A 14,373-nucleotide genomic window follows, 5' to 3' on the forward strand; every position below is an offset into this window, starting at 1 on the left:
TTCCAGAAGGAAAGTTACTTGACTTGATAAAAAACACATTACAAAGATACACTTAAAATTATGTGAAACTCCAGCAGAAATCTCTTTAAGCACGAGCGGCGCGTGAAGTGCATTCAGTGTCATTCCAATAATAAACCGTAACAAAAGGCAATAATGAAGACACCATCCATGTCACAAGAGATAAGGTAAACATATTCATTTTCTAAAAAACAATTCTGCCCCTTTGAAAGTTTTACTTTTTATTAAAATAGAATACCTTACACTTTTTCAGCCTCACATTTATCACCGAATTGCCATACTTCTTGCATCTTATTTTTGTATTTAAATCTGAGCTTACAAAATATTGTTTCAGATTTGTGTATATTTTTGCTACACTAATAATAAAGGTAAGAAAGTATTGAGAAACTACACAACATCCTACAGTAATCCCCAAATGCACTGATACAGCAGACTTGAACTGTGTAAGGCCACTGCACCCTCAGCAAGAAGAGACCAAGCAAACGTAGAGCAAAACTGTGACATCAACTCAGGCTCTGCAAACAAACAGGTTTACAACATTACCAAAGCCCACGTAATCAAGAATCACAGGGGGCTGGAGCCTATCCCAGGAAGCATAGGGCGCAAGGCAGGAACAACCCCTAGAGAGGGTGCCAGTCCAGCACAGGGTGAACTCTATCTCACACACACACACAAACACTAGGGCCAGTCCACCAAACCTGCATGTCCTTGGACTGTTGCAGAAAACTGAAGCACCCAGAGGAAACTAACGCAGACATGGGGAGAACACGCATATGCCACACAAACATGAACCCTGGTCTCCTTACTGCCTGCAAGGCAGTTGCACTACCACTGCACTGCTTTGCTGCCCACAAGCAGGTTTATATTCTAAGCTATAGTGTAAGTATCCTAAAGATGATTATGTAGCAGATCTACAGAGCAGCTAGAACAAAGCACAAAGGAATGAATTCCATTTTCGAAGAAATACTGTACTCAGTTCTGAAGCTTCACCATTTTGCATAAACGAACAATACACCGCTTAGCATAATGTAAATGATTAAAAAAAATTCTGCATACTTTGAATTCTTTACTGAAGCTATTTCAATAAATCTAGAAGCATGAAACCGACATTACAATCTTAATGCTACCAGAAACATATTGTAATTCAATATGTAGTTCATGCTTTTTTTTTTAAACCCAGGGAATCACCTTATCACTGTCTTCACTCCCTGTAGTCCAATAGACAGTCAGAAGAAATACTGTGAGCAATGCTGCCCTCTGCTGTTCACAGTCCAAACACCCAGGCCCTTGCACAGTGTAAATGAAGCATACAGTAGAAGAAATGCTGTCTGAATTGAAGGCAGCCATCATGCATAAACGTTTGCATCCACTGTATACTTAGGTCACATTCTTCTGTAAATAATATATTAAACTGAATAACAGACGCCTGCCATTTTGCCCTTATGGCTCTAGGCTATAGAAAATCTTAAGTGTACAAAGGTAAACTTCTTATGACCATCCTTTGCAAGTGATATATTATTTAAAAATTCAAAGCAACTGAAATATTGTTAAATTGTCTGAACATATGTTGATTATTAGGTAATGCATGTCTCTACAGTGCTAAACTATACTTTTACATACGTTGGCACAAATGAACAATTTCCCATCATGTGTTTTCCTCAAGTACGCCATAAAGCTGACCATAGTAAAATTTCCTCAGCACAAATCAGCTCCCGCTGTTCTCAAAGTCTAACTTTTCACCTTTTTAATAGTTATGGCAGAGCTGAGCTGATGGGGAATTGGAGGTCCTTAAAGTCAAATGGGTAATGAGATTGTATTTAGAGAATTCAGGGAATAACTTCCAGCTTTTTTATACAAAGGATTTTAACTTTATGTCATATTAAATACAAGCATTATGTGCTGGAAAAATGTTTTAATCAATACCAACTATTGCTACTGAAGAATTCCAACAGTTTTTTGTGCATCATTGTGAATTCATTCATTTTGCTTTAAGACTGTGAGAAAAAATGTGCCACAAATTTCAAACAAAAATCTGACACAATTTTATAAGAAAGGAGGCTGATTGGCTCGACATATGACAGAGTGCATGATTAAACTGTTAATTGTCCCTTTCTGTTCTTTAAAAAAAATAAAGCAGATTATGTGAAAGAACTTTAAATGCATTAACTACCATATAATATCAATATTACACTAATACTAATAATCTTCTGTTATATGTATATTATAGTACACTTAAAAACATTTTAAAAATAGAGGTTTTTTTTTTTTTTAATTTAAAGTAATACACAACATTACGATGAGTGGTGAAACTGAAGAAAGCAGAAATGCCGTTCAACAATCCTTCACATGCTTCAGACAAACGGGAAATAAGAGTCTCAGCACCCTCTAAAGTCAAACCTCCAAGATGGACAATTCGGAGAAAACAAAGCTACCTGAATTCTCAAGAGTTGAGATGTACAGTAACAATGACCTTTCACCAATTGCATAAAATAAAAAAATTAACTTGGCCACCCAGAAAAGTCACTTTTGTGGTTGAATTGCATTTGGAGTGAAGTGATATACATCTAGGGTGCTTTCTATTTTCACATTAAAATATAGTTTATATTTAACTACTTCCTTTGGCCGGTCAAGTAACACATCAACAGTAACCTCACGCTTCTCTGAAGAGTCCAACTAGATTTTCACGTGAATGCATTGAACAGGGAAGGTGAAAAGTCATAAACGAGGAAATTCACAAATGCAGACAGCACATGGACATAGTGAAACAGTTCTATCCCAAAAGTTGTTTACAATTAAGCCTGAGACACGAGCCACACGATTATCAACTGCACAAGTGATTAAACTTTGTCACTGAACCAACACATTCTGGTTAATCTCTTTCAAAAAAGAACTCCTAATGTTTTCTGTACCTGGGTTTTAACATGCAGTATTCAAAGGCTTAATGCCAGATCAGAAAGAATTTAACTTGGATAACTGTACTTCTAATAATTATGTACACTGTAACATGCCCGTCTTATACGATGGAAGGATATTATAGGAATTATGTAAAAATTGCCAGCATGTAAATGTAAATATGACTCGAAAACAAGAAAAAACCTCAGAGCTATGAAATCTCCGTGACCTGCAAGTAGACACAGTAGCAGGAGTATGGGCTTAATTTCCAAGCGGATACTATTTTTCTTATTATACAAATTTAATTTTAGGTTTTAATAAAACTTTTTAGATACAGCTGGACATTTCTCCAACTTAAAATTGGTAAGTTGAAGGAAGTGTGCCTGAATCTGGATTGTATCCACAAAATTTTTAATCATATCATCACGGCAACTCCAAGTAATAACAGAGTGAAACAGAAAATAGGAAACATATCAAATGCAGAGACTGCTGTCCAACTACATCACTATAATTCTTACTAAAAAATTAACTGACTGACACATCCATTATGAGTGTGGAAACTGTGTAATCGAGAAACATGAAGATAAAACCCCCACTGACTTTAAGTTAGTGACAGTCGGTACATATATGTGTGTGATCCTCAGTTGCTTTTTGATTTGCACTGAATGCTTCTGGACTGCGGTGGGTTGGCACCCTACCCGGGATTGTTTCCTGCCTTGTACCCTGTGTTGGGTGGGATTGGCTCCAGCAGACCCCTGTGACCCTGTGTTCGGATTCAGCGGGTTGGATAATGGATGGATGGATGAATTCTTCTGGAATAAAGTTCATGACTTTATGATCCTGTAATGGACAAAGCGGATTCAGAAAATGAATAATTGGCTCAATATTAGTGAATAAATCACAAATATTGTTTACCAAACAAAGAGACCATTTTCGCAATATAGCCAAGTGTTTCTAAATGGGCAGGCAGTGGAAGTTAATTACTAGAGATTTAGACTACAATGGTGCAGACTCACATTCAATTGTTAAAGTAAAAATGTAATAATAAGAATGGGCGTTAGTTGTAGACTACCTTACCATACCTCACAAATATTCCAAAATGGATGATCTGAATTACATATTATTTTGGCACTTTCTGTCATTAACTCAATAATCAGCCAAAACCAGCAAAGCACTTCACAGTTCCAAGACTTAAAATGTGCACAGATCAAGTAACTGACTACTCCATGCGGCTCTAAAATTTCCACACCACTTACGAGAATACGATAATATCTTTTGACAGTAAACACAATGCTATTCATCAATAGAGACTTGCAATCTGATACCAGACTTTCAGGCACCAGTGGAAGGGCTGATCCAACCCAGAAAATGCAGGCTGACCTCATTCTATGCTGATCATTCTACTGATGAAAAGACCTACAAATCAGAAGCTAGAAAGAAGTGACACTGGGGTTCCCGATCAGTTAACTTTAGAACTGTGGTTGCTTACAAATACTTAAGACAGGGGAATACCACATGGGCAGGCTCACATTTCCTCTAACCCCTTTGTTCAGGACCAAACTGTCAGAAACATGTTAATCATTTTCATTTTTATTTTATCATTTGTTTATAATTCTTCCATTATGATAGTGATGGCATTATCAACACCATTGTGTAAAATTACTTTTTCTTCGATGCTGCAATTTTGTGTTTCTTATTCTCATGGGCACTAACATTTTGTGCATCTGCTGTAATGCTATGCTATGGTTGCGTCTGATATTAGGCATGCCATGAGAGCCGGGCCATGGCTGGACTACCAGCCATGTAATGTAAGATGGCTGCACAGTTAATGTAGTGTTAGAACCTGTTTGAAAAATAAAGACACCTGAGAAAGCTTTGTTTTAGAGCACTATTTTGATTAGAAGTTACAGGTTTCAAATCACTGCTTAATAAACTGTTTCCTGACCCTTGGAGTTACATGTAACTCAAGGTGCTTTCCACAGATTAATCAACAAAACAAAGATATAGCACACTTACTTGAAATATTATCATTATTTAATACTATGATAATTTCTAATAAATGTAAGCATACTTAATACAAAATTTAACATATGTGAGATGTTTCTGGCAATTGCACTAAGACAGTTTCTTCAGTGAAGTCAGACTAACCTCATCTCCAACTAAAATATATACTGTACAGTACTCAAGTTTATATAAAGTTCATGACATGAAGAAGACTGCTTTGTGTGTATTTTACTGTTATCACTGCATTTTGCCAAAATAATGATTACATATTGAATAGGTGGTGCAGTGGTAGTGCTGCTGCTTTGCAGTAAGGAGACTGTGGAAGATTGTGGGTTCGCTTCCCGGTTCCTCCCTGTGTGGATAGCGCTTTGAGTACTGAGAAAAGCGCTATATAAATGTAATGAATTATTATTATTATTTATTATTATTAGGCTTCTTTGATGAAAAAAGAAGAAAATAGATACAGAATGTCTCCATATTCATAGAAAATGGGAGATTATTGTGAGTTTCCATGCAAACCACAGCGAGAGAAAAAAAATAAGAATATGCAAAGAGTTCACATCTACAAATGCACTACATTTCTGACTGCTGTATTTAGCTGACAGTCATGAATGATACTTATCTCGTGTTAGTGTTCAAGTGAAGTGTTTTGGTACAATGTATACAACACAACCTTATAGATATATAAAATAACAATTGTTTGTTTCAAACTGTTACTGAGTAAAGGATGGACCATACACTATTTTGAAGTCAAGACAATTGAAAACTATCTTGCCATGTGTTCTCAGTTTACTCAAACAATACAAATTTTTAGTAAACAGACAACCCATGGGAGTTAGTGTTTTTTCCTTTACAACTACAGTATCCTCACTTGCTAGTAGCTCATATTCTCTTTTCCTATACCACAGTAAGTCAAGGTTACTCACCCATACGTATGGCAGACAGAAGGTCACTCCTGGCATCACTGACAGGATGCGGAAGAACCTCATTTCTTTTGGCTTCTAGCCCTAAAGAGCCATGCAAGGGTGATGCTGTGTGAGGCAGACTAGGCTGAGGTGGGCCAGGTGGAGGAGGGGGCGGAGGTCCTGGAGGTGGTGGTGCTGTTACTACGGGCCCAGGTGGAGGAGGTGGGGGCACACCATACCCAGCAGCAGTCATTGGTCCAGAATGAGCATTAGGTGTGTTAGGCACTTGCATGGGGCTAACAAATGCTGTCTGAGCTGAAGGAATCACTGGAACAGGAGGAGGCGGTGGGGGACCTCCAGAGCTGTAATACTCCATGATCTGAGCTGGGGACAGACTGTAAGGAAATAGTAACAACAGAATTATTGTAGCTAGACAGATACTAATAAAATAAAACATTTCGTAACATTTCCATGAAGGAAAATGTAATAAATAAATGCATTGACTTATTTAAAAAGGTCTTTATTTTTTCAATTAAAAAACTAAGCAAGATAATTATACAAATGAACATGATTCTGTCATATTAATCGACTTTATCTTTTGTTAATGAATTACCAGTTTCATAAACAGAAATAAGAAAGCAAGACATAAACACACCCTTAAAAAGCCTGAGCATGTTTCTATTTTCCACAAAAACACATATGCACATAGTAGAGTATTTCACAACTTATAGAGTGAGCTCAGAGAGAAAACAGGCAAGCAAGAATTCTTAATAAGCATAAAGAACGAATATGCTTTGAAGCAGTTGGTTACAATAAAAAAATACAAGCAGTGAGGAAGCCCCAGGGCAAGACTCAGGAAACATTGATTGAAAAGTCTTTTGGGAGACCATACTTCACTTGGATGAGCCTAACTCAATATTTGCTGACCAATATTATATAAAGTGCGCTAATTAGCTAAATTTCCCAATCATTAGCTACAGTGAGGGATTCACAGTCATTTCCCATGATTCTGAAACACACAAACAATAAGCCTTAAGAATCACTTTAAATACTGAATTACAGAATCCTACAATAATGTCGTTTTTTTTTTGTTCATGCATCTCTATGGAAAGAAAACATGAATGCTTTATTTGTGGAAAGTTATTCAGAAATACCCGAATAAGCAGATAAATAGTGTGGGCAACAGAAAGATATAAACAGGAAACAAGTAAAAGCACAGAACAGCAGGCAATGCTGGCACTATGACAGTCATTTTTTGAACAATTTAGAAGTCAATAATGATTCAGAACCAACTTCAAAGCTTTCCAAAATGAAATATGAATAACAAAACTATAAAAATATGTTGTTCACCATGACATTTATTGAGGAGACGTATTTTGAAAGAAACTATAATGCTTCAAAACTACAGCTCATCTGTCTCTCTTTATCTAAGAGGAATGGCAAACAAAGGGTTGTGCTGATGTAGGTATGTACTGCTGATGTGATACTGACGTCTAAGTGAAATATAAATAGCTTGGGCTCTATGTATTTAAGGGAACCTATCAATGTATACACACCAGAGAGTACACTTCAGTTTTAAGATGCCAGGGTCTCAAGGATTAATAGAAACTACTTTGGGAGACTAAGTCTTCACTTAGAGAACCCAAAGTTGTGGAATAATCTGCCTGCTTGTCTATGAGATGCCCCATCATTCCCAGTTTTTAGAACCAATAGTTTACTGTAGTATACCCTGATTAGAGCTAGTGATTTATTTATCAATTGATTGACTGATTGATTGGTGGTATTATCTGTCTTATGAGTCTGTATCCTTGTTTTTATGTATATGCTGCTACATGCATCTGAATTTCCCCATGGAATTACTTAAAGTTTATCTAATCTAATCAGTTGTCCATATTGCAACTGTGTTCACTATTTGATTTGTTTTAAAATAAAAGTTTGGAAGTCATTATTATCTGTTACTCACTCTCCTTTATTTTATTTCTTATCTTAGTATCTTGCTATGTCACTAGGTACCACTGATACTTACTACCCTTGCCTATTAACATTGATTTTGGAAGCCTTGAGACTCAACAATACAAGGATTCAATATATCCAATATTAGATTGCCTTGCATGTATTTATAATATTGCAGAATGGCCAGGAGGGGAAGGTGGCCACTTGGTCTGGGTTATCTCATCTTTTTTAACTTGACAAATTGACCTGCCAGAGGTACAAATTGTCTTAAAATTTTACCTTTGTTTTCCTGTCCTCTAATGTTAGCTGGCCATCACCATTATAATGTCAATAAAGTTCATATTATCATGATTTTTTATATTAATTTTTGAGATCCTTTCTGTTTTGTAGCATGTTTTATTGTCGTGTCTGCGTATATAAATGTTACATGATTTAATCATTTGTCCCATCCTGTATGCCGTAGGGCAGACTGAAATTATCCATTATTTGGCTATGGCTTGAACACAGGTTCTGGCTTAAAAGACAAGGCCAGGCGCTCTTAATGCTGGCTAAAAAGTCTCAGTTTGCCTGACAGGCCCCGCAGTGGAATGCAGGCTCTATGACATATCTGAGAAGACCAAGTAACACTTAGGGACCTCTCCCAAAGGCACAAGCTGGACACCTAAGTTCTAAAGAAAGGAACATAAATTAAGAATGTGAAACATTGATGGAGAGAACTTTACACCAGCTGTCAAAAACAACTATGTGCTTATGTGCACCCAAGAAACCAATTACAGGACATTTATTCCTTCATTTAAAACCCTTGTACAACTGTAACTCATTGCTTGCCTCTATCAGCTCACTGATACTGTAGACCTGGCTGTAACTTTTGCTGTATACCAGAGACCCCAGTGTTTAGGGTGCAGTCGTAACAAAAGTTAAAGCAATCCCTTCTACTCTAAAAGGGTAACTGGTACTAGACTGCAAAAATAAAATACCGTTTGTAATGGGAGGTGAACCAGGGGTGCCAACAGTTCAAACCTTGTTAGGATAGCAGTTGCCTGAGCAGAGATAGAAAGTAAATGCATTTAATCTTGCTGAAAACAGCAACTGACTAATCACCAGTTGCTCATTAGATATAATTTTGCTAACAACCAAAGACGCTATATGTCTAAAAAACTCAAAGAGAAACTGCAATACAGTCCGCAACCAGAAGGTACAAACAAAGAAAAGAAGGAGACAAGCTCCTGAAATAAAAGAAAGAAAGCATACTGAAGATCCTTCTACAAGAACAGGAGAAATTAACAAAGAATCACTTACACCAGAAAAATAAGTATGTCTACTCTGATACTGAGAACTGTTAATTGTAATTTAATAGAAAGGATAAAGCCAGCTAATATATTATGGCATTGGTGTCACTGTAACTGAAAAATAATAACCTTGTGAAATATAAGATCTGGTTATTATGAGTTTCTCATCCTAAATCCACCAAGAAAGCACACAGCAGCATCTCTCACATGAATGCCCTCAAACACAAACACTCCTAGAGACCTCTGTGTGGGGGAGTTGGTAAGCCAGTGCAGAGACTAGCCATAAGCAAATGAATACAAAAGTGCAAACACGTGAGGCTTAATAACTAGATCAATAACTTATCCATCTTGAAAATTCACAAATGATGTTCCTTTTTCTATAAAAAAAGAAAAAGATCTACCTAAGTCAATTGACAGAATTAATAAATTATGTGCCTTTTTCTATGGGAGAGAAAAAGACCAACTAAGCTTTTGCAATTGTATGTTTTCTGTTGTTTGTTTTTGTCTTTTATCTATCTATCTATCTATCTATCTATCTATCTATCTATCTATCTATCTATCTATCTATCTATCTATCTATCTATCTATCTATGCATTTTATAGTGCCTTTCATTTCTATCTATCTATCTATCTATCTATCTATCTATCTATCTATCTATCTATCTATCTATCTATCTATCTATCTATCTATCTATCTATCTATCTATATTGCATGTACCCATTTTCTATTATCATTATGTTATAAATAAATAGTATTTTTTAGTTTACTGCAAGAAGCATGTTTGGGTTATTTGTGAAAGCAAGTCTCTGGCTATGTGTGAACCACAACAGAGAAAGTGAAAGCAGTGAAATATTAATGTAAATATTTGCCAGTTTATTATTGTTCATAAATTATACAGATCTATTCATATTTGTGGCAACCCAACCAGAAACTGAAACAGAGATCTCTCATTCAACCTTCATTTAACTTGCCATCCCCTAGGAGGTGGTCTTGTTGGTTGTTTTAATTAATTACCAGCATCAGGTAAAACTGATAATTGGGTCCATAACTGGGCCCATTTTTAGGTGGAGTAAGGTTCTTTTTGACATAATCAAGACTATAATGTGAGTCATTAATGGATTATTCTTTGTCTGACCTCTATCTTTAGAGCAATTTGTCAAGGGAAACCCTATCTCAGACTACATAGTTGTAAAGGTCTGAAATGCTTAAAGCACTCAATATTTTAGGGATGGTTTGGCCAAAATGACACTTCAAAGTTTTTTGGAAGGCAGGACACTGCAGTGGTGGTCCCCATAATTAAAAAAATGGGACAAGACATTGTGTTCCAGTTACTGATAGACAGTCTTCAGCTTTCCTGGGGTACTTGAGTACCGTGTGTTGTTATTGGCCTCATATTTCAAAAATGACATAGTAGCACTAGCAAAAGTCTGGAGGAGACTGACTAGGCTGATTTAAGGGCTGACAAGTATGAGCTAAGAGGAGAGATTGCAGTTAAACCTCAGTTCAAATAAGCAGAGATTAAGAGATGACAAAAGATAAAAAAATTAAAAATTAGTAAGGGAATTAGTACCACAGCTGTTACTTTAAAATTAGTTCTTCAAAAAGAATATAAGGATACAGATGGAAACTTGTGAAGTGTAAATCTCCCCCAAAAGTTAAACAAAGTTAAAAAGCTTTTATTTACACAGAGAACCATAGATACAGGGAATAAGTTACCAAATCACGCGATAGACAATAAGGCTTTAAGGGCTTTCTAAAACCCGATAGGATGTAATTTTGGAGAAATTAGGAGAATAGGATTAAAATGCTATGTCAGGTTTGTTGTCTTCAGGTAAGGGGTAAGCCACTGACCCAATAGGATAAGTGAGGGAAGAGGTGGTTATGAGAATAGCCAAGTAATTGGTACAATGGCAATGGTTTTACAGATGTTGTACCAACATGTCAGTGGTGGTAAATCTGGAGCGAACTCTCCAGAGAAAGCATTTGATTTATAGGCCAGTCTACATTCATGTACTCACAAAAGAATGCTGAGGTGGTCCATGCAAGTAGTTAAAACACCCCCATTGCACATCTCATAGTATGTGTACAAAGAGGAAAACCTGAAGCAGATCCTGGGAATAGTAAAGGGAAGCACCTTGGATGCAGGTGAAAACTGGCCATGAGGTGCTAGATTATTTATAAATTATTATACAAAAAAAAATTAAATAGCCTGGGAGTTTTGAGATGCACAAAAAATTGGCACCACTTATTCTAGTGTTTTAAATGAAACAGCAAAGTATTTTGAGCATGTTCAGAATGTACTTGTTTCTGTTTGTTTCAGTTTTACTTGCATCACTGGGATCAGGCTCAATTATTCACTGCCATACATGTTACATACATTTTAGTCCTACAAAATGGAGTAGGTAATCAAGTAATACCATGTATGACTATATTTTTTAGTGGCTGCTTAAAAACTGAACCATTGTTTTATGTCACACTTCGCTGTTTTAAACAGCGTGTGCTAACACAGCAGTCAATAAGGATGCAGACTGCAGAACGTGCTCCTGTCTCTCCGGAAGCTACATCTAGATTAGTTTGAAACAGCACATTGGTGGAAAGCACTAAAAGTGTAGGACAAATTGAAAAGACTAATAGTTTAATTAAAATGACAAAAGGAAAATCAGAAAATGTATTTTCAGTTGTTTCTGACAAGGAAGAAAATGACTAACTGTGTTTTAAAAGTGATCATTTTTGTGAAGTACAGAATAAGTCACTTGTGCACTGTTTTTCAAGTTAAAAACTAGGATGAAACAGTCAGTGTCGCTTAGTCCTCTGCTTTGTTTGTTCCAAAGTTTACCTTTAAATTAGGAACCAATATGTGATGGGATATGCAGGCTTGGAGGTCATGAATTTTGAGTCCTAATGGGCTACAAGAGCATTTCAGGAGAAAATGACATATAGTCATGGTATTAAAAATCTACAACATGTGTTATTTTGGAAGATGTCATGCAGGCTGAAAGAAGAGACCCATTACATAAGATTTAGACCAGAGGGGCCTTTGCCTACATAGTAGTAATGTATATAATGTGCAGTGATTTCTATAGTCCTGTACTGCTCCTGAATTTAATGGCAGGGATATTTTTAAATCTACAGTAAGCTAGCATACTGTAATACATGTTGGGGCACCATCAGTTCATTCACATATTTGATGTCATTTCAAACATTATAGATGAATATGGAAATAAGTATGGAGACTTTCTGTACCTGTACTCAGCAGGAGGAGGTGGGGCAGTGCCATTGAGAGCTCCATTAGTGTTCGGTGGTGGAGGCGGTGGTGGCTGCTGAGGACGGTTAAGGGTCCCCTGTCGATATCCCACAGCCATGGGACGATAGTCATGTTCCAGGATCTGGTTGACATTCATCATGTGCTGCTGGTTATCCCCCATTATGTATGGGGTGGCCACTGTCCCCTGTTGGTGCTGACGGTGGTTGGGAGTTGCTGGATAGGAGTAATCAGTCAGGTCTGAGCCATGGGACCTTTAGACAGAGACAAGACAGAATGTTTAAAGCTTTCAAAGTTAAATGTTGCACTTGCACAAAGTTAAATGAGCTAATTCTCAGCATCAGTTCTTTGCAGGTTCTACTTGTACACATACTTGCACTCCCTCAGACAGGGTCTATTCAGAATCACTGACCTTAAAGAACATTCACAACACTGATATGTGGGAAGAAACTCTGTGCAACATGTGACTCAACAAGAACATAAATCCATTTAAAGGCAGCTTTTAAATCATAATTCAAAAAGATGAGAGTCAGATACCTTTTGTGCCTGAAGGTTACTTATTTAAATGCATACCTACGCACACAAAAATGAATCAAAAGTACAGAACATCATCTGCATACTCACATGTATTGTTTTTACCTTTATCCTCGGCAACATACAGTATAACAAATTTTTGACGTTCATGAAGGCAGCACGGTGGCGCAGTGGGTAGCGCTGCTGCCTCGCAGTTGGGAGACCTGGGGACCTGGGTTCGCTCCCCGGGTCCTCCCTGCGTGGAGTTTGCATGTTCTCCCCGTGTCTGCGTGGGTTTCCTCCGGGCGCTCCAGTTTCCTCCCACAGTCCAAAGACATGCAGGTTAGGTGGATTGGCGATTCTAAATTGGCCCTAGTGTGTGCTTGGTGTGTGGGTGTGTTTGTGTGTGTCCTGTGGTGGGTTGGCAACCTGCCTAGGATTGGTTCCCTGCCTTGTGCCCTGTGTTGGCTGGGATTGGCTCCAGCAGACCCCCGTGACCCTGTGTTCGGATTCAGCGGGTTGGAAAATGGATGGATATTCATGAATTATTTTCAGTACCCATTATTTTATTTTAATGACAAGGTTGCTAATTTTTCTTTCACGTAATTATGCACAAAAATGCTTGAAGCATTTCAACAGGAGTATAAGATAACAGGAACATAATAAGCCACCATGCAGTCATGTCATCTCTACACCATGACTTCAGCTTTCCCCTTACATAACTAGATAACTGCTTTCTGTTGACAATATATGAAAGCCTTGAAACAGCATGGCAAGATTTGACAAACATTTATAAAAATATATCATGATGTGTGAGAGTGGGTTGAGGGAATATGAAAAAGTTTACTAGCTGAACTTAGCTAAAACAGATAGCTGCAAGTATGCAAACATGCATGGATCAAAAAAATAATAAAATCAGGTTAAAATAATACATAATTGAAGGTCTGAAACCCAAGATCAACAATGTAACAAATAAATGAAATTAGAAAATCTGGGCTTCAGGCTGGTCTGGCAGATTCCTTTTTTACTTTGACTTCTCAAGGAATGTGCACTTCAATTTTATACAAAGCATACGGGATAGTCCTCTAAATGCATCATTAAGAGGCAAATATTTAGCTTGAAATTTGCAAAGAATATATCAATTTGCAAAGCTTGGTTGCTTTTTGTTCTTTTCACCTACAAGTCTGCCACTGTCTTACAAGGTACTTTCAGACAGAAGGGGTGGGGATGTATTTGGAGGAAATTCAGGGTGTGGATTATGTGGTTGTCTGATAGGAGTGGGAAGCACACAACATTCAAAAGATCAAAATTTTGTATAAAAAACATATAAAGATGTCTAGATACTTCTTGAGGCAGTGCGATTGTTCAAAAGCCCCCGAGACTGTCACACAGTCAAAAGTCAATAAAAAGCCAAAAAAAAGTATTTCTGTCACCAGTTTAAAAATGTTGTGTTCATGAAAACAAGGACTTTGAAAACTCTGCTCAATGCCTCAACAAAACAGATTAGGAAACTACCTGAGCAAGTGACAAAGAACA

General features: G+C 37.1%; 2 protein-coding genes across 2 annotated transcripts in view; both read right to left on the minus strand.

The window, feature by feature from the left end:
• Positions 1 to 14,373, minus strand: part of cdk8 (cyclin-dependent kinase 8) — a 1,217,851-nt gene that overhangs the window by 749,516 nt on the left and 453,962 nt on the right. The gene's annotated exons all lie outside the window — the stretch shown is intronic.
• The window catches only part of LOC114650064 (actin-binding protein WASF3-like), a 146,830-nt gene that overhangs the window by 9,040 nt on the left and 123,417 nt on the right, over positions 1 to 14,373 (minus strand). Inside the window, exons 7-8 of the mRNA XM_028799504.2 lie at positions 12,306 to 12,578; positions 5,841 to 6,214 (exon numbers count right to left, since the gene is read on the minus strand). Of these exons, the coding sequence (XP_028655337.2) occupies positions 5,841 to 6,214; positions 12,306 to 12,578 (647 nt within the window). The remainder of the gene's footprint in view (positions 1 to 5,840; positions 6,215 to 12,305; positions 12,579 to 14,373) is intronic.

Source organism: Erpetoichthys calabaricus, chromosome 4 (genome assembly GCF_900747795.2).
Source record: "Erpetoichthys calabaricus chromosome 4, fErpCal1.3, whole genome shotgun sequence".
Lineage (NCBI taxonomy): Eukaryota > Metazoa > Chordata > Cladistia > Polypteriformes > Polypteridae > Erpetoichthys > Erpetoichthys calabaricus.